The sequence below is a fragment of the Orcinus orca genome, chromosome 11, assembly GCF_937001465.1.
Source record: "Orcinus orca chromosome 11, mOrcOrc1.1, whole genome shotgun sequence".
Lineage (NCBI taxonomy): Eukaryota > Metazoa > Chordata > Mammalia > Artiodactyla > Delphinidae > Orcinus > Orcinus orca.
In genome coordinates this window covers 71,143,495-71,169,950 of record NC_064569.1, presented here as the reverse complement: position 1 = coordinate 71,169,950, position 26,456 = coordinate 71,143,495, and the positions used below count along the sequence as shown (strand labels likewise).

The 26,456-nt window shown below is 36.6% G+C and overlaps 3 protein-coding genes across 20 annotated transcripts in view; 2 read left to right on the top strand and 1 right to left on the bottom strand.

The window, feature by feature from the left end:
- The window catches only part of CEP290 (centrosomal protein 290), a 101,386-nt gene extending 95,892 nt beyond the window's left edge, over positions 1-5,494 (top strand). For all 9 annotated transcript variants that reach the window (XM_049694261.1, XM_033407147.2, XM_049694260.1 and 6 more), the window contains one exon: positions 956-5,494. In XM_049694261.1, the coding sequence (XP_049550218.1) occupies positions 956-1,201 (246 nt within the window). In that variant the 3' untranslated portion in view covers positions 1,202-5,494. The remainder of the gene's footprint in view (positions 1-955) is intronic.
- C11H12orf29 (chromosome 11 C12orf29 homolog) lies at positions 215-13,500 on the bottom strand. 6 transcript variants are annotated; one of them, XM_004280616.2, is made up of 7 exons: positions 13,341-13,474; positions 10,176-10,293; positions 7,467-7,562; positions 6,571-6,687; positions 4,750-4,947; positions 3,440-3,609; positions 215-2,144 (listed from the first exon to the last, which is right to left on the bottom strand). In XM_004280616.2, exons 1-7 carry the CDS (start codon positions 13,428-13,430, stop codon positions 1,956-1,958), a joined length of 978 nt encoding a protein of 325 aa, XP_004280664.1. In that variant the 5' UTR covers positions 13,431-13,474; the 3' UTR covers positions 215-1,955. The 6 variants fall into 6 exon arrangements, with proteins under 6 accessions (XP_004280664.1, XP_049550231.1, XP_033263046.1 ...); XM_049694274.1 differs by lacking the exon at positions 13,341-13,474 and adding an exon at positions 8,978-9,074 and having other exon boundaries at positions 10,176-10,295; XM_033407155.2 differs by lacking the exon at positions 10,176-10,293 and having other exon boundaries at positions 13,341-13,500.
- Positions 13,501-13,550: 50 nt separating this feature from the next.
- C11H12orf50 (chromosome 11 C12orf50 homolog) overlaps positions 13,551-26,456 on the top strand; it is a 34,037-nt gene continuing 21,131 nt past the window's right edge. For 2 of the 5 annotated variants that reach the window (XM_033407196.2, XM_049694270.1), the window contains exons 1-3: positions 16,465-16,602; positions 19,468-19,587; positions 19,938-20,058. In XM_033407196.2, the coding sequence (XP_033263087.1) occupies positions 19,576-19,587; positions 19,938-20,058 (133 nt within the window). In that variant the 5' untranslated portion in view covers positions 16,465-16,602; positions 19,468-19,575. Of the gene's footprint in view, positions 13,661-14,143; positions 14,266-15,369; positions 15,463-16,464; positions 16,603-16,966; positions 17,028-19,467; positions 19,588-19,937; positions 20,059-26,456 lie in introns of those variants that run through there. The other 3 variants (XM_049694272.1, XM_049694271.1, XM_049694273.1) reach the window with 2 other exon arrangements.

Genomic DNA, 26,456 nt, shown 5'->3' with positions numbered 1-26,456 from the left:
AACTATTTTAATTATAGTATTATAAATGTTTTGTGAAAACAGCTGTTGAAAACTGTTTTTATGCTCACCATCTCTGAGTTTTAAGTATGTATCCTAAATATTCCTGGGATCACATTTTATACTTACATTTAACCTTGGTATTACAAAGTTGATTATATTCATCTGACTGTATTAAAAATATTTATTAAAACAGAACCATCAAAAAATTGAGACAAAAGAGTAAATTATTTTTAATTGTCACAAATATAGCTCATTATTTTAATATTTTTCTAAGTTTTGGGTCACATTGGGAAATGTCTTTTATTTCCTTCAGAAATTCTTTTCAGGAATAGTTTCCTTAAAGAAAGATATTTGATATGCTTTATCTCTTTAAGAATCTGTAAACAGAACGAAAGAGCATAAATATGAAAATTAACTAGTGATCACTGGCTATTCTACATGGTCATTAAAGCTCAAATTGTTCCTTTACCAGATGCCTAACTTTTAGCCAGGCAGAAGCCCAACAGTTTACCTGATCATAAATATATTTATAACAAGTGACCATTATTCATTGAAAATCAGATATTTGTAAAGAAAATACAAGTAAAGCCTAACCAAAGAATCTTAACCAAAATAACTTCAATGTTGTGAATAGCCAAGTTTTTTGATTGCCTCATTGAGAGTATCTTAATATTCTTTTGGAGAAAGATTAAATCCCCTCTGATTTAAGAGCTGATAAATTTTAGTCCAAGACCAGGACATAACTTAGAGAACAAATAATTTGACAGTTAACAAGTTAGTTATTTACACTGTACAATGAAACCTTAGTAATAAAATCTTAAGAAAATACTTCTGCCGTGAATTTGACTATTCAGGTTACTTTGGCTTTCATGTTTGTAATTAATCTCTTTAGTTCACACCTAAGGAATGTATTTTTTCCTATATATACCTTTTAAAGATAATATGTTCTTATTAGGAGGAAATAAAAAAGCTGAAAAAAGAACTGGAAAATTTTGATCCTTCATTTTTTGAAGAAATCGAAGATCTGAAGTATAATTACAAAGAAGAAGTGAAAAAAAATATTCTCTTAGAAGAGAAGTTAAAAAAGCTTTCTGAACAATTTGGAGTTGAATTAACTAGTCCTGTTGCTGCTTCTGAAGAGTCTGAAGATGAAGAGGAGGAAAATCCTGTTAATTTCCCATATACTAAGGGCCACCTCTAACTATAGTTTTATTTAACTGTTTATTAACTTTATAAGTTAAAATTCCATCTGGAAGTTCCATCGGGAAATCAGGCAAGTCTCTGACCTACATGATTTCCTTCCCAATACCTTGTACCTTTACCTAAATTGGAATTTTTAGTAAATAAAATTATACGAAAATTTCAACGTATTAGGAAAGTGTATTTTTGAAGACTTTTAGGATAAGTTATATTTGTCAAATAGGCAATGATCTATGGTGAATTCCTATACATTCATAATGTTTTAAGTTTCTTAAACATTTAAAACTGGGGTTTTATATATACTTACATATTCTCAAATTATATATGTGTGTGTGTGTATATATATAGATAAAAATACATTATGAAGTTGAGCCATAAGTTTTCTTAAATGTCTAGCAGTATTAAATTCAGCTTAAACTATTTAATTTTTAAAGTAAACGGTCCAGAACTGTTGGTTTGTCTTTTATGCTACTACCCATGTATAATGGACTGAATCTAACCTTTGTACAAGCTGGGCAGCTTACTATTATATTTTAAATTCCAGAGGTTAAAAACTCACTTGCTGTTTCTCAATAAAATTTTGAATAGATATTTGCAGGTGGGAAATTCATTTCTTCAAATGCTAGAAGACATGATGCTATATTAGACAGTGAACAATAAATAGAAACTCAGATATTTTTACCTTCTAAACATGGCAGAGTATTCAATATTGAAATATAATAACAAAGAAGCTGGTTTTTAATTGCATTTCCAGTTTATACATTGAGTATTATATCTTTGAGCCTACCAAATTTCTGATTATCTATTTTTGAAAAGTGATTAAATAAACACTTAGCATCAAAGGCATACACATAATTGTTCAGATTCATGTTGATAATAACTGGTTTTGAATTCATATAGGTATCTGGGATTGGCCAGCTTAAACCAAGATGATGGCGATGGACCTGAAAAGAAAAACAAAAAAGGGCATTAGCTTTTAGCCTGTATTATCTTCATTCACTTACAAATCTTTTGAGTGCCTACTATCTCCCAGGCACTAGTTAAGGCTCCATGTCATCTTACCCTTTTTTTTTTCATAGCTGTTCTCCTGACATATTACATATTTACTTGCTTATTGTCTATCTTCCCCATTAGAATGTAAGCTTCATGAAGGCAGAGACATTGTTTTGTTGACTCTATTTCCAGCACCTGGAAACATGCCAGGAACATAATCAGGGGCTCCATAAAAATGTAATGAATAATAGAGTCTATTGCTGAGTGCAGAAGTTAGCCAATTGAAAAATGTGGGCGGAAGGCATTCTAACCAAAAGAAATACCATGTGATAGAATCGTGTTTTTGCTCTGGTTGCATTTAGTTAAGAACATACACAGCGTGGGTGTGTTTGGGAGATGGGGGTAAAGAGTTCTGGAAGTCTGAGCTGGGGCCAGATCATGAAAAATCTTAATGTCACTGAACACTTTTACTCAGGGAAGTAGTATTCTCATTCATTTGTGAAGCATGGACAGGACAGGGATAAGACTGAAAGATAACGCTGAGGAGGGTGACAAAATAATTCAGGCATGAATCTTGTTTTAAATTAAAATCAACAGCCAACTGGTTGGTAAGAAGTACACAGATGCAAGAGATGAGACTCTTTTAGAACTGATAATTGGATGTAGGAAGTGATGGAGAGAGGGGTTAAAAATGATATCTAAGTTTTTGGCTTCAGTGAATTGTTTGGAGTTGGGGTTGGTCCAAACTGGACTAGGGTCCAGTTTTGAACATTACAAACTAGAACCTATGTGAAATCAAACAGACAAGTCCAGGAGACAGAAAGGGTGCAAAGGGTAAAAGAATTCATTCTGTATATATTAACTGTCACCTTGGCACTCTTTTAACTCAACGAATTCTATAATCAGGTACCTTTGAGAAATGCTGCGTTAAACTAAGTTATTAGTACAGATGTCTTAGAGAACACTAATGTTCAACATGAATTTCCAAGAAGGCAATACATAGTATGCAGGGTTTTCCGGACATTTTCATCACTTTAATTCTGAAGCACATCTAGAAGAACGAACGCCCCACAGAATAAATACATATTGGGAAACACAACTTTATCATATAAAGATGGTGGCATGTGAGATGAAGAAATTAAATTACTGCATATCAGGATTACTGCAATTTGTAGAGCATATTAGTGCCACTTCTACTTTAAGAACATAAAATGACATAATCCCACTAATTATTTTCTGCCAGTACCTTGATTAAACAGCCATCACTGCAGTGCCACACTATTCCTTCAATTTTGCCCTCTCTGCAACCTTCAAACCAGGACAACAGATCATTGTGCTTCAAAGTAGGTAGATTTCTTATTTGAAATGCTCCATGCGGTATAAGAAGATGTAACGGATGCTTCTTGCTTCCTAACCCTAAAATTGTAAAACTTTGCCATTAGCCATACAGAAGTTTCAAAAAGAATGAGGAAATTTCTCCCTCCAAATTAAAAAAGGCCTCTAAAACATTGAGGAATAAATTTACCAAAAAGTTTAATTCCTTGAACAGAGACAAGTGCCCTCACTCAAAAGTCGGCACCTTATCCCATTAAATCTAAATTCCACCTTTGTGTGCTCTATACCAGGAATTGGCAAACTATGACCTTCGACTAAACCCAGCCAGGTGCCTGTTTTTGTAAATTGTTTCAATGGAACACAGCCAACCCATTCATTTAAGTACTCTCTATGGCCTGTTTCAGAGATATGGCCCCAAAATCCTAAATATTTACTGTCTAGCCTTTTATAGAAAAGTCCACCAACTCCTGCTCTACACCATTAGCCACAATTCAACTATCATTCAGTATTTACCAAACAGCCACGCTGTATCTGATAACTTGTATAATTACTGTCTTAGATTCTTTTCACCTGCCAATCAGTCTGCTTCTGATCTCTATATAGGATTTTGCTATTCCAGCTTTAATGACCTTGGGTCTGTCTTCATCCCTGGGTTAACAATACTCCATAGTGCCCTCAGGACTTGTACTCAAATCATCATGGTGTATATTCTAATGCTTGATATGCTATTCATTGCTAATTCTTTTATTTACTTTACTCCTAGCTGTTAATTAATGCTAACTAATTACCTAGCCATGAAAAGGAACCTAAGTGCCCATCAATAGATGAATGGATAAAGATATGGGGTGTGTGTACACACACACACACACACACACACACACACACACACACACACACACACACACACACACACACACACACACACACACACACACACACACACACACACACACACAGAAAATGGAATAAAACTCAGCCATAAAAAAAGAATGAAATCCTGCCAATTGCAACAACATGGATAGACCTAAAGGATATTATGCTAAATGAAAGAAGAAAAAGACAAATACTGTATGATTTCACTTATATATGGAATCTAAAAACCAAAACAAATAACTCAAGTTTATTAGTCATTTCTTTAGTGTGTATTTTTTTTCAGTTGAACCTAGGAAGTTTTCTTTAAAAATAACTACTGTAACTAAACAAGAAAAAGGCTTTACTCACCATATGGGTTTCCATTAATATTGGTTCCTATAAGCTCCAGTGTTTGTTCTAACAGATCTGAGAGTGGCACTGCACTAATTTCCAAAAGACCAGGATTATCAGAATGATGCCTCAGTACCAGGGCGATTTCAAATTCATAATTTACTACAGAGGAATGCCAGCAATACTGTTTGTTGTTTTTCTCCACTGGTACCCAACCTATCATTTAAAGAAAGAAGTGTTTTTTATTGCACTGTTTTTCTTTGGATTAAGACCTAAGGTAATTTTAATTTTTGTTGCAAATTCTCTGTATTTTCTGGATGTTCTATCACACATAGGTATCACTTTTAACATCAGTGGAAATGTTAGCAGTTTTACTACTTTGTAAATCATAATCTTTTTCTTTAATCATAAGGTCTCATTCTTGATTCTGCTGAGGAATTAACCTGTTAGTCACTTTGGAGCACTCAGCATTATTTTAATAGAAAATTCACATTTTCAATAAGAATTGAGCACCATTCTAAGACACAGCACCAAAACCTTTTTTTAAATTAAGTTTTCTCTCTACCTTCTCTCCAGTTTCAGGGACGATAGACAGATGCAAGTGTTCTGCAATTTACTGTATTGTTCCAGTATTTATTGAACAATTTATTGATTCTACATTTATTGAATGTTACTGCTATTCCCTTCCTAACTACTGATGGCAGATTAGGCTTCTTTGTTGTGGAGAATTCCTTACCGAAAAAAAAAAAAAAAAAAAGACAAACTAGGGCATAAACACTACTATGACCGTCACATCTTTGGCATTCATTATTCACCCAGATTACTATAATAACCTCTTTGCTGATCTACTATCTCCCTTGTAATTCTATTTCAAGAATTTAAATTTAGTTATGCTGTAGCTCTACTTAATAATCATCTTCAGGATAAATTTCAAACTTCTTCAGATGGAATATAAACCCCTGTAAGATCTGAGCCCATTCCACATCTCCAGCCTCTACTTTTATAGCTTCAAGTGTCATACACTCTAAACATTCCAGCCACAATAAGGTGTTATTTAAAATTTCTCAAAGACTCCATGATCTCTCCCCTTTGTGGGAGTTTGCCTAAGCTGACCTTCTCCCTTCCTTCGCCAACTAACTTCCTGGTTCTTAAGCTTCAGTTTCAATGTCCACTCTCCTTAGAAGCCTCCTCTAACCACCACAGGTTGAACTAGGAGTTCTTCCTCTTTTCTCCAATTGTACCCTGTGTATTATTTCCTTTTAGTTCTTAAATCATACTATTATTGGTAGATTTTTCCTATTGTCTAAAAGATCATCAAAGATCATCAAGGATAAAGGTTCTGATCCTCCTCACTTTTGCATTACCAGAATCAAAGAGTACTTTGCACATTATAGGTTCTTTTAATCTGGAGTTATCCTTCTACTCAGCACACTTCTGCAAAATTTTCTCATCTCCAGAAAAACTACTGTGAGACACCTATTTTCACTTCCCTTCAAGACAGTCTTCTAGGATCTTTGCAAAAAATATATACATATTGTTATCCCCAGTCTAAAAAGTAAAAAGCTTAATATCCCATTTCAGATTAGAACATACCGTCATCGTGACAACACTTCAAGGCTATTCCCACACTCAATGCTTTATTAATCTTCACAGACTACAGGTAGTAAACTGTCCACCTGAGAAAAGATTCTAAACTTGAGAGGACGTTCTTGATATGAAACATCTTTGGTATCGTTAAACTTAAATTAGACTTAGAAAATTTGTGCTATACAGATAAATACCATGAAGAACCATATTAAAATTAAGTTCTGTAATTTCCAATTGAATGTATAATAATACCAGGAATGTGTCCATTTTCATCAGGCATTGGATTCCCATTTAATTGTTCTATTTCCTTCGCTGGTATCCAGCACTCTGGAACAGGTTTGAAGTCCTCCTCAACATTCCAAAAAAATTCTAAAAGAGTTAAATAATCTTATGTGTGGCGATACTTTAAAAAAATACATATAACACTGAACAAATTCAAAGTGGGAACAGCTAATGAACCCCATAATGCCAGGTATCATATAATTAGTCTCCATTCACTACCACCACAATGTGACTACTTCTCAGGGTTAAGGTACTAACACTTTAAATTTTCAATTTTGAACCCACCACTATCTGTAACAGTAGTAACAGTCTAACTAAAGCAACCAATGTTCCAGCATGTGTGATTTATGGTAAATTTTTAATGCACTATGAATATAAATATATAAAGATTATATGTATGAATGAGTGGATATATAACAATAAATGTATGTATCTACTTATATAATATTTAGAAGTATCTACTGTAATAATTAAAAATATTAATAATCCTTTGAGATTTGTGCCTGATTTATAAAATTACCCATTTGTCTCTTAGGTAGACAAAACCAAAATGTGTCACTCATTATATATATATATATGTGTGTGTGTATATATATGTATACACACACACAATAATTTGTATGTTTTAATAAAATGGACATGCTACAATGAAGAGTCACAGAAGTGTTAGGAAAATATTTTGAAATATTTTTCAAGAATATGCTTTTACATATAAAGATATTCAATTATAATTTTTTCTTTTCCCAAAGTGCTTAAATTGTAAAGAAGCATATAATATAAAGAACACCATAGCAAGAAATAAGCCAAAAATTTCAACTTAAATCATGAAAAGCTTTAAAAAAAAAGAAAAAAAAGGACCCACTAACCTTTAGAGTTTTGTTTTGAATGTAGAAAATTTTTAAACCTTTTCTCAGCTAGTTTGTTAGGTTTTCTATCTAGCCGAGCCCAAAGGTATGGCTGACCTAAAAAATAATGAAAGGAAAAAAAAAAGTTTAAGAGGCAAACAATAAAATTTATCTTGAAAGACATTTCCGTATAAAATTTTTCAATAAACGGTAGGAGTCATCTCCTCTAAGAGAAGCAACCCAGAAGACAAAGGGAGATAAGCAGTATAACAGACATCCTACCTAACAGTACCTGATGTATAAGACTTAAGTCTTTGGTTAGAGAGTGATGGGGATGAGATGAAAAGCAAATGTGACTCTTTCATAAGGACATTCCACAGCCATATTTTATTAGAAACTAGCAACTGTGAGAAACCGAAGCTACCTCTATACTAAATGGAAACATAACCAGAAAATTGTATTCACACTTCCCCTGAAACCGAACTATGTGCTATGAGGGTTAATTCCCAAAAATGTGGAGTGAGGCTAAACTGTTTTGCATGGCTCTGACCCCTGGGGTCAAGGCAAGAAACATTGATTAATAGCAATGCTTTACAGTCAGGGATCTGAGAAGTTTCAGGGCAGGTGCCAGCACTCTTTATTGACAACAGTGAGGCTAATGAGTTGCACCTGGTCTCAGTGAGACTCCTGGAGGGCTGATGTTGAGGCTGGTTACTTAGCAGGAAGATACCTTCAGGGCCAGCAAAATATAAAAATCCCCAGCTGAGACTCCATTTCAGATTCCCGGTTTCTGAGGTGTTCCCTGTCTATATCAGTGGTGGTCCCTGCTTTAAGAAAGTGTGTCCTGCCTGGATTTGTCAGGAAGGTGGGGGAGGAGTCGGGGCGGGGGACCATAGAAGCTTTCACCTGGTCTCACCAGATGCTTTGCTGTGAGAGAGTCTTTAGTTGTGACGCGCATCCTTTTAATGCCTTTGCTGCACTGCCTATCCTTTACCTGTAATAAACTGTGAATCTGCAAGCACTGTCACTCTGGGTTCTGTAAGTTCTCTTTAGCAATCCAATCTTGTTTAACTGCTACCATTATACATGATTACACATATGATGCACACTGAAGTTTCTTAATATAAGTCTAAAAAAATCTTTTAGTTTCTTCAAACATATAAATCAGAGACTTATCTTAAAAATTACTGATTAAAGTTTGGTTTAGGCACTATATATTACTCATTAGCTATACCAATAAATAATATGAAGAACCAGATTAAAACTACATTGTCATTTCTGTTGAATGGACCTTTTGTTCTTTTCACAATAAACATAAAAGAACGCACTGCACTCACACCCATTAAGATGGCTACTATCAAAAAAATAGAAAGAAACAAGTGTTGGTGAGGATATGGAGAAGCTGGAACCCTTCTGAAGTCCTGCTAGGAATGTAAATACTGCAGCTGCTACAGAAAACAGTATGACAGTTCCTCAAAAAATTTTAAAAAGAATTAGTATATGATCCAGGAGTTCCATTCTTTGATACATACCCCAAAGAATTGAAAGCAGGGACTCAGATATTTGTACACCATGTTCATAGCACCACTGTTCCCAACAGCCAACAGATGGAAGCATCCCAAGTACACACTGATGGATGAATGGTATATACACACAATTATGTAGTATATACAAACTTGTGGTATATACATACAATGAAATATTATTCATCCTTTTATAAAGGAAGGAAATTCTGACATGTACTACAACATGGATGACTCTTGAGGACAATATGCTAAGTGAAATAAGCCAGCCACAAAAAGACAACTACTGTTAAGACTCCACTTATATGAGTTACCTAGAGTAGTCAAAACCCTACAGACAAAGTAGAATGGTGTCTGGAAGAAGGTGGGGATGCTGAGTTGTTTAATGGGTAGGAAGTTTCAGTTTTGCAAGATGAAAAGAGTTCTGGAGATGGATGTGTCGATAGCAGCACAACGATGAGAACTGTACACACCACTGAACTGTACACTTAAAAATGGTTAACATGGTAAATTTTATGTCATATGTATTTTATCACAATTAAACATGACAAAAGATGCACTTCAGAAGAGATTTCCTGATATAAAGAATGTGTTCAATATGCATTTAACTGTTCTATTTCTCTTGCTGGAATTGAGAGGTAATTTCACTATCCAGAAAAAAATCACAAAGATTATTTCTCTCTTTTCAATGCATTTTTTTCCTTAACATAGTTGACAATTTCTATTTGAGTTTAAAGTACATTAAAATGAAATAAATTAGAGACATTGCCAATAGTAATAAAAACAATGGAATCAGCACTGGGACCAGTGGAATAAGAACAAGCTTTAGGGTCAGATAAACCCTATTACCAGTTGAGCCTTCATTAATTATATGGTCTCGAACAAATTATTTACGTTCTCTGAGCTTCAGTTTCCGTTTCTGTGAAATGGAGAGGCTTATTGTGCAAATTAGAGATAACACATATAAAGCATTTATCATACTGTCTGGCCCTTAATGGGTATTAAGTAAATATTAGTTATCGTTCCTTCTTCCCCCAAGAGAAAGATACAATGATATAATAAGTATAACGTACCAATTGTGATTTTATTATTTTCTTATTATACTTAGGTTTCCAAGGGTTTATGAAGAGCAATGCCCCATTTCAGATATATATAGTTTAAGTGACTAAGAAAAATAAGTAATATTTGTAGTACAGTTTTATATTACCTTTGTAAGTAGTAACATAACAACATGTTCCATCCACTTTTTCTGTTGGAATTGCACTGTGTATATCTGCATCTAATGCCTTGTGACTTATAGTTTCAGTTGCCAAAACTTTAAATGGCTTAAAAAAGAGAAAGAGAAAACTGGTTTAAGATAAATAGCCTCTATACCTTCACACACACTCTTACCTGGAAGTTCTTAATTTCACTAGCTCTAAGGGATGATCACCAGTTTATCCTTCAAAATATTTCTCCTGTGAAGTTCTTACAAATCACCCACTCCCCTTCTATGCTATCATAGCAATACATGTTTTTCCACACAGATTTGTAATCAGAGTCGACTTGAACAACACAGGTTTGAACTGCATGAGACCACTTATATGCAGTTTTTTTTTCAATAGTAAATACTGCAGTACTACACATTCAAGGTTGGTTGAATCCTGGATGCAGAGCCCTGGTTATGGAGGAAATTCGAATATGAGGGCCAACCACAAGTTATACTCGGATTTTCCACTGCTGTATGATCCAAGCCCCTAACCCTGGCATTGCTCATGGGTCAACTGTATTCACATGTTTCTTTATCCACCATAATAAGCTTGACAACAGTAACCATGTCCTATGCAGAGCTGCATCCCTAGCACAGGTGTTAAGTGTGTTCAGTCATTTACTTGACAATTATTTGCTAAATGCCTCCTATGGGTTAAGTATTGTCCTCAGCACTGGGATAGAGGTGAACAAAAAAGGACCTGCCTTTGGTGGAAGGTTCATTTTAAGGAGGGAGATGATAACAGCAACAAAATGTATATAGTACAATGTTAGCTATGATAAGTGCTGAGGAGAAAAACAAATGGGGACCCTTTCAGCTTTATCAGTAGTGAACTGTTTGCATATTTAACTTACGGTTTTTCTACTGTCAGGAAGACAAGCCAAGAGTATCAAGAATGGAGGAAAAGACATTTTCTAGGATTCCTACCAACTTTTTATCTGTAATTTATTTTCATTTATGAGAAAAGACTATGCCACTGTTTTACAGTCTAAATTATCTGAAGTAATACTCACCTTACATAATGTGAAAAAACACTGTACAATATAAACATACTGGTGTGATAGGCTTAAGACTAAAAAATGAAGTACTGTTTCAGAGTCTGGCAAACTTAGGAAATTAGCCCCACTCTGGTACTGATTCAGTATTTTTAAGATAAAGCTGAATGGTTAGGGATTTATCAGTAACTTATAACACTGGTTCAGAGGATATCAATTTAACCTGTGGCAGTAGGACCAAGGTTTGGCCCAATAGCTCTCCGCGCGTGTGTGTGTGTTTAAATTTATCAAAGATTCTAGGGAGATGACTTTATGGAGTTCTTGGTAAGGACAAATATCCCTTCCATAAGAATGAATTACCTACCACTCCATGCTACTGACATGTCCAAAGGACAGCATAAGATACCAAGGGGTACGCAAAGTTCTCCTTCTCTGTCACTTAAATCTTTAAACTCTGACTGGAAACAGAAGGCATGTGTGTATAAAAAGTAATAGCTAGTATCAACTGAGTGATCCTCTACAATTTCTTGGTAGGGGAAATCACTAGAATAAGTAAGCTGATGAAAGATTTCATAGAGAACTTCTGATTCTAAATTTTTAAAATCCTGGAAGTGATCCAGGCAGGGTGCGTAGCCTGAGCATAGAGACAGGATTGTGCTTGCTATGTTCACAGGATGAAACAGACTTTGCTAGAACACATATGTCACTTTAAGTAGGCACCTCTGTCACAAACACACATGGCATTTTTCACTACACTGAGCTCAGGCACCTCACTGTGGGCCTAACAGGCACTTTACGACTGGGCCTGATTAATGAGAATCCTTGAATTGCAGTTAAGAATTTGAATGCTATGCTATAAACAACACTATAAGCTATACTTGACTGCAGAGGGACAAGAGAAGGGGCTTATTTTCCTGGTGGAGAGTGCTTTTACAAACTACTCGCCTCCCACCCACAACATACAAAGTTGAGGATCACAGCTAGAGCGAACCACTCTTCAGGATGCCATTGTTTCGTATGAATTAAGTTTGCTAGGGCTTAAAAAATAAAATCTTGACAACTACTGCTACAGACATTTAGTAGTAACTGCAGGGTTTTGACTAGGAAAGAATAATGATGATCATTCTCAGTGGCAAGAAAGAACAATTTAGTGCAAGAAGGGCGTAAAATATTAAGAACTATAATAGCGGTGGCAGTGAGATGTTATAAGGTAAAAAGCATCAAGGTAAATGGAAAGCTGGCATGAAATGACACCAGGGTTTATCCAGTGCCTACCATGTGTCAGGTCCTAAAAACTGGGACTAGAAATAACACAGCAGTCTTGGCCTTAAAAGTCTTTTAGCCTGGGAGACAAGAAGGCCAGTGTGAACGATGTTAACGGGAAGTGGAGGTGGAGTCAAATGCACATGCTGATTTTGTATGATGAATTGAAGCACCCAACCGATAAGTGGTGATTTTGCTATCAAGGACTTTACTATGTATTAAAGAGTTATCCTGATACAGGACCATTCACCAGTATTTATTAAGGGCCCTCTCCATGTGTAAAACACGTTGCTGCGAGAATAGAAAACCTTGAGATAGAAACACCAAAATTAGAATTAAGTAGTTAATTACTGGTAACAATACACGAGGTCTGATCTTTAGTGACCTATTTAGGTTAGTTGTCAACACTGTCATCGGTTCCCAGGTTTGAACAGGTGAAGCAAGTCTTCTAAAATCTCCACTTTGACACCATACTCGTGAAAAGTAGGAAAGCTTGTTTTGCGGTGACTATACGACTACTTAAGGGACTTTCCTCAAAAGGTGGTAACCCAAGAAGAAAGGAACATTATTTAAGATGCGGGTTTTCAATTTCCATGCGATGGCAAGTTTGAATCGCCGGATCAGAAAAATTCTCCCGCAGATTCCCTCCCTTGCAACTAAGAAGGTACAAGAACCTGGAGCTCGGGGCGTAGAAGACCCGTACCCTAGACCGCCCCAGCGAAACCTGCAAACCGCCCCCGCCCCCGCCCCCAGTCTACAGGGCGGCTCCACCGCGCCTGGGAGCCCTCTCCGAATTCAAACGCAGCCCGCGCCGCGGGGAGCAGCCCACCCGTGGCCGCCCCGCGGGCCCCGCGCTCCTCGGTACCTGATGCTCCCTTTTGGTGGAAGGCTCCTCTTTCACCTCCGTCACAAACACACACGGCATTTTCCGCTGCACCGAGCCCAGGCGCCTCATGGTGGGTCCACAGGCAGTGCGAGTGGAAAGCGCGCTTACGAACAGCGCCGGGTCCGTACCAGGACAACATCCACAGCACTCAGCCGAGTTGCTCAAGCCACGCACGTTCCGCGCGCTGGCCCAACGGCCGCGCTCCCGCGTCCCCCGGCACCGAGGTGGGCCGGGACGCACGCCCGGAAGCGGCCTCCTGGCCGCGGAGCCTTCTGGAAGTTGTAGTGCGGCAACAAAAGGTACCTCCGTGTGTGCTCTCGCGAGCGTCCCTCAGGGTTGTGATGACATTGAAAACACAAAGATCCGTTTCTGGTGTGTCTGTATTAGTAGCCGATGATATTTATGAAAATTAAATGTATGAAGTGATAAGTAATGAGTGATTTTAGGTGGCGATTTAACACCATTTTGATGAAACCGATTTGCCTGTTCCCTTTAATATGTTCCTGGGAGAAGCACTGTAGAAGCTTAGAAATATCCGGAGACATCTCAAGGCGAAATGAAAAGTAATTCCCCTGGAAAAATGTTAGAAAACGCTACAATTAAAACATCTAGGACCCTCCCAAAAAAGAAAAATTACCGTTTGTATTACGCCTCATTGTGCGGCATAATATGGTCATAATTGGTTCTGGTGTCTTTTCCAGAGTGAATGCAAAGTGTAGCCTTAGACCAATCCAAAACCACACGAATACCAACATTCAGCTTTCAATCTCCATCTTTCATAGGAACCTCATTTACCTTAGTTAAGTATGAGCTCCAACAGAGTCCGAATGGCTTGAGTACTTGTCGTCAATCACCTGCAGAGGTAAAAACAGCTTTGACTTATTGCTCAAAAGAACTTTGGAGGGTAAGTAATGACAGTCAATGACTGAATAAAAATTAATAAATATTCAATATTTAGTAATAGTAGCCTTTCTATCTCATTGAAGCTAGTAGTCCCTAGTAGGAGAGTTTTGATTACTGCCATCTTTTATGTGTCTGGACAATGCCCAGGTCTCATTCCTATAATTGTCTTATCTGCAGGTATCAGACTGCCCAGCAGTTTCCTGATTTAGCCCTCATGAAATTAAACGACTATATCTCACTTGGAGTTTTCCATGTATAAGGAAATTCCCAAAGAATAAAATAACCCTCCAAAAAATTCACTGGTTTTTGATTGCTGGATTCAGAGGGGAGGGATGGAAGAGATATGCTGTATAAAAGTATTTACTTTCTCTTCTGCTGTCTTTGATTTTCTCATAGGAAAAATAAATTAAATAAATAAATAAGGGAGTTGGGGGCGAAAACACCTGATGTGAGATCCTGGGACCAGAAACGTCTTAGCATTTTGTAGTCAAAAACCAGTGACCTTGTTCCTCCAGAAGAATCCTAAAAAGCAGCTTGTTTCATTGGTCTCAAGGAGACAACAATTAAATAACCGTCACAACTCTCAACTGTCATTTCCCAAACTGCCACAGTCTTTTAGTTCCAACATTCTATCATTTCTGAGAAAAGATCATCTTGCAAAACATTCCACTTGCTGTTTGAAAGTAGCAGCAAAGCTAACCATTTTTTAGGAAGCACTCTATTTCTAGTGCTTTGATTTCATCAGTGCCTGGAGCAAAGCTTCTGGCAGAAACAGGGGAGTCCAACACAGGGGACAGCCACAGAACCCATTCACAGTTACAATCTGGACTCCTACTCTCTCTGATGGGTAGCAGCCAACCCCTTTGCCCAATTCTCATAAGTCTGAAGAGTCAGCAAGGAGTGACTACCAGCCCCAGTACTTAAAGTGGTGTTAACACAAACTGGAAGAAAGCCTTTTTTCTCTCATGTGTTAGTGTTCTGACATGAACCCAAAATGAAAGATTCAGTGCAGAGTGTACTCTGGCCAACACAAAAACACAGAATTTTCAGGCCTACCATGAACTGTCCAGGCAAATTTCTCATAACTCTTCTTTACTCATTACAGGGAGAAAAAATCGTCCTGGGTATAGTCATAGCTTTCCCTGAAAAACTAGAATGAATTTCACAACAGGAAAGGAGTGAAGAGAATAAGGAAAAGGTGTGTGTGGCGGGGGAGAGGAAGGGTAGAAAGAAAGGAAAGGAAAAGAGAGTTGGAAAAAAAGAAGAAATTAGGGTTCCAGGCATTCTAGACACTACCAAAATGCACAGATCTATTTACAATGGCAAAAAAAAAAAAAAAATTCCCTTCTGGGTTTGATGTGTTTTTGCTGTTTCTAATGGAACATAATTGTTCAAAACTAACTTCAAGAGGTAAAAGCATTTCTTCAGGCTTTCCCTGTGTAAAACATGGGTTCTCACAATGACTTTAATCATGATGTTAATGTAATCATGCAACAATGGTGTTTGGTAACAGTATTTGAAAATAGTCCAATGCAGCTAAAAGTTCATAGGTGGAGAGGAAGTTTATCTGGAGGCAAAGACCACTTAAAGCTATTTCTTAGGGGTGTTTCTCCCAGTAACCTATGTGCTTAAGATGGGTACATTGTTATTCTAGAGTTAGAAGGTAGGGCAAAACAAAAGTTGAGATATTAGATTTTTCTATATATCATTGCTATTATTTCCAAGGTTTTAGTCAAGTCTTTATTCTCTACTTGATTTACTTCTAATGCACAGTTCTTTTTATTATTTTCTTTTATTTACAGTTATAGGTGAATAACTCTTTTCTAAATTTTAGCTTATTTCCTAGATTTTTATCCTAAAGCAGTGTATTCAAAAAGTTCATACCAACTTAGTCTTTTTTACTTAACCAAAATGAAAATCTATATGTCTTGATCTTTTAAATTTACAATTAAAAGTACACTGCAATTTAAAAATATATTTTGACCTACTGTAATTTGTCTTCTCTATGGCATTTTCTAAGTTACCTTCTATGGATATTTTTATTAATTTCTGCTAGGTTCTAGTTCTTTTAGTAAAGATACTAAGATGAAGACCTCAGTAACTACTGATTGAAATGTCTCATTCTGGGAATCAGAGTACTTCATTTTGCTTTCAACAAATTCTCAAAATTTGCAAGCATTCTGGAATCTTTCTGCTATAGGAAGAAGCTATTCCCCTTTTAATGATGGATGAAGAGTGAATGGAATATAGCTACAAGATGAATAAGTAGTCCAATTTATTTTCAGGCATCTATTAAATATCACAATCTGAATGATTTTTTTCAAATCAGTGGATAGCGGTGAGTACATAATTAAATAATTTTACTTTTATCTTGAAATATAGATTAGTATATTTACCTATTTAAAATTTTTAGTTTTGTTTCCAAATCATGTATAGAAATAAGAGTTTAGAAAATATTTACTTGTGAAATACTTAATACTTCTTAATTATGAAAGTATGAGCTAGTTTGTTCCAATTTCAATCAGAACATTGAAGGATAAAACATACTATTTTATTTTTATTAGCTTTTTCTGGTCAATATACTAGAATTGAGTAAGAGAAATTACTGTACAGTATTCACTAAGGTAACCTAGCCTACAGTTAGATGTGAGGTCATTTATGATGAGCAAATAATGGATTAGGTAACAGTGAGCAAAATTCTGGAAGTTTGAGTTTGTGTGCTTACTAGCAACCACTTTAAACATTTCTGCCAAGCTAGAGAAGGTATCTTCTAATTTAAATTTATTTAAGTATTATCTATTGTGTAATATACTGTCAACAGGAGATCAGTTTTAAAAATACTGATAGCCTGAAAGAGTGTGGAAGAGAAATTATTTTTCCCCGTACACACTCATAGTTCTTATATTTGCATTCTGCAATTTTTATATTAAAAAACATAGGATTAGTAGCAAGAGAGTTGAAAATGGCAGAAGTTGGGAATGACTGCTATTTCTTTTTTAATTCCATATGCATAAAGGTAAATATTGTACAATTTACAGTACTTCACATGCTTAAGCTTTTTAGTAGAATGAAGGAAGATATGGCAATAATTTGCATTGCTGAATCAAAATTTACTATTTTCCCACAAAATACTTTATGTATTTAAAATCTGAAGTAAATCCTTATCGTGTATTTTTTTTTTTTTTTTTTTGCGGTACGCGGGCCTCTCACCGTTGTGGCCTCTCCCGCTGCGGAGCACAGGCTCCGGACGCGCAGGCTCAGTGGCCACGGCTCACGGGCCCAGCCGCTCCGTGGCATGTGGGATCCTCCCGGACCGGGGCACAAACCCGTGTCCCCTGCATCGGGAGGCGGACTCTCAACCACTGCGCCACCAGGGAAGCCCCTTATCATGTATTTTTGATATATTGAATTTCTCTGATAAAATCTGGGATAACTTAAAATTGTTTGAAACTACCCTTCTATATGCCAGTTATATGCCCCTGGCTTTTTAGTCCTCAGTGTGGCACTTTTGCCTATATTATGGCTCCTTGAAACATCAAATTCCTAATATTGAAACATTATATGATACATCGTACTGTTTTGGTTAATGTGATTCCAGTCATATAAATTCGAATAGTTAAATTCAGGTCACTATCAAACAGTTAAATAAATCTAATTTACCCCCTATTTTGAAATTTATTAACGAAATTACTGAATTTTCCCCTGTCAAAGTAACAGCAAATAATATCATGGAAAAAGGAAAAGAAAGTAATACAAACAAATTGGCCAAACATGAATCGAAGTTTATAAAGTTAAAATGGGAAAAAATATTTAATCTAAGTGATTAGGATTAATGGATCTCAATGAAACCAAATAAAAAATGTAGAAATTCAGAGTTTGGAGCTTCATGTTCATATCAGAATGAACCCAGTGAAAGACATGCTGTTGTCTGGTTTAAAGCATTTCATCTCTGCTAGGACAACTGAATGGAGTCAACTTGACTGTAAGAACGAGATCTACTTCTCTTACCTGTTACTTTAAGATTAAACCCTAGGATGATAAGAAATAATAGAACTTATGTTCCATGTGGGCAGAGAGTTTTGTCTATTTCACTGCTGTATCCTCAAATACTTAGTAAGTTCTCAATAAATAAATGAAAAAATAAAAATAATAATAGCAATCACAATACTTTATCTCCCATAATTTTTACAACAATCTGTGAGGAGGGCACTTTATTCCCTTTTTACAGGTGAGGAAACTGAGGCACAGAGAGGGTGAGTAACAGATTGACTTTCTGATTATGGGCAAAATAGAGTTCAAATACCAGTTTATCTGGTTCCTGCCTACTATCCTGGACTACGAGACCTACAGATCCACCTTAAAAGGGAGAGAGACTGAAGACAGAGAGTAAGAGGGTGGGAAAAAAAATAAGGAACAACCCTGAAACACATGTCTAAAAAAGGGATGAGTTTAATAGGATATTTTTATTCTATGTTACCCACCCTCTGCCCCAAAAGCCAATGACCTGAAGTTTTCCCAATTGTGGATCTATGTGTAAAAGATATAAAATAAAAAAACAACAGCCCTTTAAAATAATCCATACCTGCTTTTGTTGGGATATAATGATGTAAATGTGTAAATGTATAGACACAATTGTAGACCAAGGGCATATAGCATATACATGTAACATAGCACATTGTACCAATTATTTAAAATTCCACAATAATATAAAGTTTAAGCTCCATTCACTTTCCCTATATAAATACACTTAGTATCTCCATAAAGTAAGAAAACAATTATCTAATGAAATATATGATTAATAGAGATCATCTCTACAATTAGAATATGGATGATGATTCTTAAAAAAAAATTCTGGCTTTCTTAACAAAGAAAAATTAGATCCTTCTGTCATTGGATTGTGATTAAGAGTGTCACTGATCTTTTGTATGTTTATCCTTAGTGAGCCATATGGATTAACTGATAACAAGGAGAATTTTATCAGTGACTCATGGCGTGTTGTACTATTTAATCATTAGATTATCTTGTGTCTTTCATTAAAATTAGACTGCTTTGCTAGAATTTAGACTTTATGGCATTGTATTTGTAGTCTTTTTTTAAGTTTTAATTTGATCTCCTCATATTTTCTTTAGTTGATTAGTAATCTGTTGTTAAACACTAACATTCATATATTGAGTTTTCTACACTGTTTACTTTTTCCTTTTAGGGTTCCCAGTGCCGATTCCGACACTGTGAAGAGGCCCTTGGCAGTGACACTGTGTGCTCATTATGGAGAGAAGGAAAATGTTTAGATCCACTTTGCAGATTTAGACACATGGAAATGCAGGTAGAATTACTCAGCATCATCATGTTTGTTAAAAGCATCTCCCTTCGATAATACTGAACTATACTCTTACAACACAATTGAGAAGAAATGATTTTTCCTTCCATTACTTAATTTTAGGCATTTTGCACTTTGCTCAATTTAAATTCTTAAAGAAATGGGCAAGTATATTTTAGGAAATCCATTGCATCTTTTAAATAGCAAAGCTTAGAAACACTCAAAGCCTAGAAACACACGAGATCTTAAATCGGCAATTGCAGTAGTTTTTGTCACATTGTGTTGTGTTGTAGCACATTGTATTTATTGTGAATATGGCATCTGATCATTACATTTCCCCCACCTCCTTTGTCTAGCAAAACTGCAGCATTTCATGCTTCTGGGAAACTCAGCCTCTTGGTTGTGTGAAGATCAGTTGTATCTTTTATCACAGCAAACCTCGAAATATCAATGGATTATTTTTGCCACCAAGTAGCAGTGAGTATTTTTTTTGAATAACATGGATATACCATATTATAATCTGGTTTTGGAGTAGCAGCATAGAATGACACGTTAAATAAAGTATGAAAGGTGAGTAATGCAGTTTAACAGCCACTGAATGATTTGGGATGATTCTATCAGGAATCATGAGATGAAGCTTAGAATGAGCCATCAAGTAGCCAACAAAAATGTAGTGAACAAAGAGCAAGTCAAACTTTCTCTGTGTTTCTAAAGTGGATTTATTCATCTGAAAAGTGAGAGGACTACTGACCTCACTAGGTAGAGAGGAACTGTCTCAGCAAATCATCGCACAACTGGCCTCACCATTGTGCCCTTACCTCATAGGTGGGGAGAGCAAGGGCATGCTCTGGTTTGCACACTTCTGCTTCTAGAAGAACAGCTAGATGCGTGGTTCTTCCTAAGACTTCATTTGTGGATAAAATGCAATCCCACTGTTGCAGAGTAAGTGGCATACTTCAATCCAGCTAAATGACACTGAGGTTCTACTATGTGATGAACCTTAAACTAGGTTCTGGGAAGGGGATAGGGAAGACACCACGCCCTATAACAGTGAATGGCAAGAACCTTGCTTAAGAAGTTGGGATTGTCAGGTTTCCCTGATGCTATAGCTATGCCACTCTCCTGCTGTGGCCACCATATTTCTTACGATGGAATTATTCTAGGAATGAGTTTACAGAATATCAGTCCTTTGGATTTGAAAACGTGGCTTCAGATAATCCTTGGCAAATGAATGACTAAAAATTATGTTTCTTTGTTATAGTCTTCTGGAAAACTCTGATCTCATAGCATTCATTATACATGTGGTACCTTGATCAATGTTTTTCTTCACTAGACTGTAAACATCACAAGGATGGGGACCATAACTAGTTTCCTTACCAATGCTTTGCACAATGTCTGGAGCACAGATGCTCAATAAAATTGGATGTATGGATAGATGGATGGGGATAGATAGATAACTACTGAAGGTAACCTACTGGGATGAAAGTTATTACACTTACTAAGTGGTTAACTTGATCCCATTGTTTTACATCTAGTGTGATTTTATTTCATCAGGACATTGTACTAAATTCCCTATATCTAGTGTAATAGTTTGCTTCCTAAAGTTCTATGGATAAAATTGCTATCTTTCAAACTAATTCTTTTAGGACTAGAGGAAAACAAAGACTCCATCTCTGGGCAAAGGAAAGGTAGAGTGTCTGTGTAACAGTTATTGGGCTCCCCACTATAAGACATGCCCTGGGCTAAGTTCTGTAGGGATACATTTTATTATTCTCATTTATTAGGCATAGAATCTGGACGTCAAAAATAAATTCTAGCTTTTCTGGAAGTCTCAATTTCTTCAACATGTGTCAAAACTGCTCCTGACTTTGGAATAAGGTTTCCCCTCTCTCAATAGGGTCAAAACCAGATCCATGCACTGGGACCAAATCCTTCCCCTAGCCATTCTACCTCCATCATGAGAGGGGATAAGCAGGCTTCATAGGCTGCTAATACCCTACTTCCTCAAACCTCCTTTCGTCTGTCTACAGGGAACAAATCCACTTATGTGTTTTGAATTCACCAGGACTAATTTTATTCTGCCCTTTATTCCTGTTTATGTCAGTTTCCCTAGGGGAAAAAAAATACTCCTGTGTGTTTCTCCTTTATTTGCACACTAGTACCATACTCACAACACTTCTGACACCATACAAGTGGGTTTTTTCCCACACCAATCAATTCTCTGTGACATTAGCTGGGTGTCCTATAATTTAATTCAATTCTGACACTAACCAGAGTTAGCACACACCCCACAGATTAATGGCTGTATCCCCAAAGATTATCTTACACTTTTCATATTAATTGCAAGTAGAAGGTCCCTAGGTTACCCACAGCCTCTGTCTAACTTGGGTACAAATTGGAGGTTTCCATGATCTCTCTCCCTGGATTAAATAATTTGCTAGACAGCTCAAAGAACTCAGGGAAACGCTTCCTTATCTTTACCAGTTTATTGTAACAGACGATGCCATAGAGGATGGCATCCTCTACTGTAATAGAAGATGTTCATCACACAGATGAACAACCAGATGAAGAGGCACATAAGGTGAGGTCTGGAAGGGCCTGAGCACAGGAACTTCTGTCCCTGTGGAGTTGGGGTGTGCCACCGTCCAGTACGTGGATGTGTTCATCAAGCTGGAAGCTCTCTGAATTCTATACTTTTGGGATGTTTATGGAGGCTTCATCAGGTAAGCATGATTGATTATTAAACCAACCTCTAGCCCCTCTCCCCTTCCTGGACATGGGGGCAGGGCTGAGAGTTCCAAGCTTCTAATGCTGGCTTGGTCTTTCTGGTGACAAACCCTACTCATGAAGCTACCAGGAACCCACCCAGAGTCACCTCATTAGAACAAAGGACACTCCCATCACTGAGGAAACTCTAAGGGATTTTGGAGTTCTGTGTCAGGAACCAGGGTCAAAGGCCAAATATTAGAACAAAAGATGTTCCCAGTGCTCTTTTTACTTAGAAAATCACGAAGGTTTTAGGAACTCTGTGCCAGGAACTGGGGGCAGAGACCAATGTATTTTCTATTATTTCACATCAGTCAATATCAGAACCCCCATCTTTCAAATGACTCACTCCTCTCCCTATCTGGCCCCTTTCATCCACTCCTCCCCAAACTTCATTATCAGCAGAATTCTTTTTCAACTTCTTCCCTGAACTTTCCCTTCGTCTTCATAGTCGAATGTAAGCGTCACTCCCCACTCCTTCTCCAGCAGCCCTCTCCAAATGGTGGCTGTTTTTATCCCCAGTTCTCAAGTACCACTCGATCTGGAGATGAGGTAGAAGGTTTCCTTGGGTCCTATTGCCAATTTCAGATTGTTCTCTCTCACTTCTCCTTAAAACCATCCAGTTTGTATCTCATGCCATTATCCCCCCTCGGCATTGCTGTTCTTTTTGCTTTTGTCTACATCTGTCCACATCCTTCCTCCCCATTTTTCAGAAGTATGAACTCCTGGCTCATAGTCAGTCTAACTGTACTCCTGTGTCAATTCTTGGTGATTCCAATATGTAAGTATATGATCTACCACCCCAGCCTCTCAGTTCCTCGAACTCAATTCCTCCACTGAGCTTACCCTTCCCCATCTCAGTCATTCTCTCAGTTATAGTCTAAATCCTAATTGCCAGCCTTTCTTCCTCTGGAGGAAATGGCCTGGGCTGTATTATGGGACAGGCCAACTGATGTGTACAGTGGTAGGGTGTCACTTTTGATCTTTTGTAGTTTCTATTAAACTTGAACTGAGGAAAAAATGTCTCCTTTGTCTTAATCCATCCTCTTACAAGCTACCACCCCATTTTTTTCTTTCTCTTTGTAGCAGTTCTCAAAATAGTTATCCTTGACTTGGTATTATCAAATCCTCCCCACCCATTCTCTCTTAATCCCATGTAAATCATCCTTTTCAGCCTCTTTCACCATTGATATACAAATTATTAAATCCAGTGGTCAATTTTCAGTCCTTCCATAACTGGAACCATTAGCAGCATTTGACAGACTTGATCGCTCCTCCCTCATTGATATAATTTCCTTATCTAGCTTCCAAGACCCTGTACCTCTTTGTTTTACTCCTATCTACCTAGTATTCTGTTTTTGCTCTCCCTCACTGGTTTTTCCTCTTTTCCCCATCCTCTTACATGTGGTATGTTCTAGGAGTTAGTTCTTGGTTCTCTTTTCTTCTCTGCCTACTCCCTTGGTAATCTCATCCAGTCTCATGCCTTTGATTATGAGCCACATGTAAATTACTCCTAAATTTACATATCTATTCCAGCCCTCTCTCTTGAACTTCAAAGATCCTTATATTCAACTTTTCACTTGGGCTCTTAACTTGAGTAGATATTTCCCACTTAACACATTCAAAACTCAACTCACAATTTTACTCCTATATCCCCAAACCTGCTATATCCATGGGCTTTCTATCTTGGTTTAATGGCAGTTCTATCCTTCTATCCTTCAGGTCAACTGAATCATCCTCAAACTCTGTTTCTCTCATATCCCACATCCAATCCATACAGAAATCCTGTTAACTCTACTGTATTTAATATATCCAAAATCTGACTTTTCTCACTATTTCTACTATTCCCACCTTGGGCCAAAACACCGACATCATTTCTGGACTGGATTACTGCAATAGCTTAAATGGTTTTCCTATTTCAACTCTTGTCCCTCTCTATGTCTGTTCAAAGCACAGTCAGTGATAATCTTATGCATAAATCAGACATCACCCCTCCAATTGGTTTTCATTTCATTCAGAGTAAAATCAGAGTCCTGACAAAGGCCTAAATGACTGTACTTGATGTGGTGCCCTGTTTCCTCTCTGAATTTATCTCCTGCAGCTGTTCTACTTGCTCACTCTGCTCCAACCATACCAGTTTCCCTGCTTCTCCTTGCTAGTAGGCTCCTGCTTCAAGGGCTTTGCATGAAACGCCCTTCTCTCAACAGCTTTATGGTAAACTCCTTTACCTCTTCAAGGCCTTACTCAAATATCATCTGTTAATGAGGTCTACCCTGAATACTCTGTTTGAAATGTGGCAGCCTTCCCACTTCCTCCCTACACATTCTTCCTGGCCTTGCTCTGCTTTCTTTTGCCATTTCCCTTATTTTCTCAGATAAAATATAATTTATTTCTTCACTACATCTATTGTTTGTTGTCTGATTCCTCCCTATAGAATGAACATTCCGTAAGAGTAGGAATCTTTATTTTGTTTACTGATGAATCCCAACCACGAAACATAGGTACATAGTACTACCTTTCACATAGTGGCTAATTCTATCCCAGGAAGTCCAGAAAAGTATTTATTCATGTTAAGAAGGTAAATATTTTTTCTCTGCCCAGACAGATGTCTGTGCTCTAGGAAATAGGATTCAATTTCCAGACTGGAGGAAACTACAAAGCTCATTTGAATTATGTGTTGAACCTACTGCATCATCTGTTCATTCTAAAAATATTTCAGTACCTCAGAAGGTATAATTTGATCTTTTGTAGACCTAATATTTCCTAAAATATTTCCAGGGACATTTACCTACCAAGGTTCATATTAACCAAAACCGGGAAAATAAATCATCTCACCTTTTTAATGTTGTAGAAACATGTAGAAAAGTGTAGAACTCATACTTACTGATTTTGAAATGTAAAAATTACTACAAAACTAGTAATCAAGACCATCTGGTACTGGCATAAAAATCAATATGTAGATCAATGAGATAAAATTGAGAGACCAGAACTAAACCTTTCCATAAATCAATTTCTGGTCAATTGATTTTTGAAAAGGGTGCATAGACCATTCAATGGGGGAAAGAACAGTATTCTCAACAAATGGTGCTAAGAAAACTGGATAGCCATAAAAAAAAAATTAGACTTCTTTATACTCTACAAAAATTAACTCAAAATAGACTAAAGACCTAAATATGAGCTAAAATTATAAAATTCTTATAAGAAACTGTAGGTTACTCAAACCCCTCTCAGTTATGACACCAGAAAAACAAGCAATCAATGAAAAAAATGAATTGGATTTCATCAAAATGAAAAAAATGAATTGGATTTCATCAAAATCAAAAAAACTTTTGTGTTTCAAGAATACCATCAAGAAAATGAAAAGACAACCTACAGAATGGGAGAAAATATTTGCAAATCTTTCATCTGATAAGAGACACATCTAGAATATATAAAGAGCTCTTACAACTCAATAATATAAAGACAATCCCATTACAAAATGGACAAAGACTCTGAATAGACATTTCTCAAAGATATACAAATGGCTAATAAGCTCACGAAAAGATGCTCATCATCATTAACCATTAGATAAATGTAAATCAAAACTACAGTGAGATGCCACTCACATCTACTAGAATAGTTTAATCAAAAAGATAATAAGAGTTGACGAGGATGTAGAGAAATTGGAATCTTCATACATTTCAGGTAGGAATGTAAATGGTGCAATTGCTTTGGAAAACAGTCTGGCAGTTCCTCAAAAGATCAAACATAGAGTCACTATATGTCCTACTTATTCACTCCTAAGTATATACCTAAGAGATATGTCCTCTCAAAAACTTGCACAACAATATTCATATCAACATTATTTATAACAACCAAAAAAAGTGGAAATAACAGAAGTGTCCATCATGTGATGAATGGATAAATTGTGGTATATGCATACAGTGAAATATAATTTGGCTATAAAAAACACTGCGGTAAGTCATGTATAAGAACCACATATTGTATAATTCCATTTATATGAAATATCCAGAATAGGTAAATCCATAGAAACAGAAAGTACACTAGTGCTTGTGTAAGACTGGGGACATTGGGTGGACATGAAGAGTAACTGCTAACTGGTATGGGTT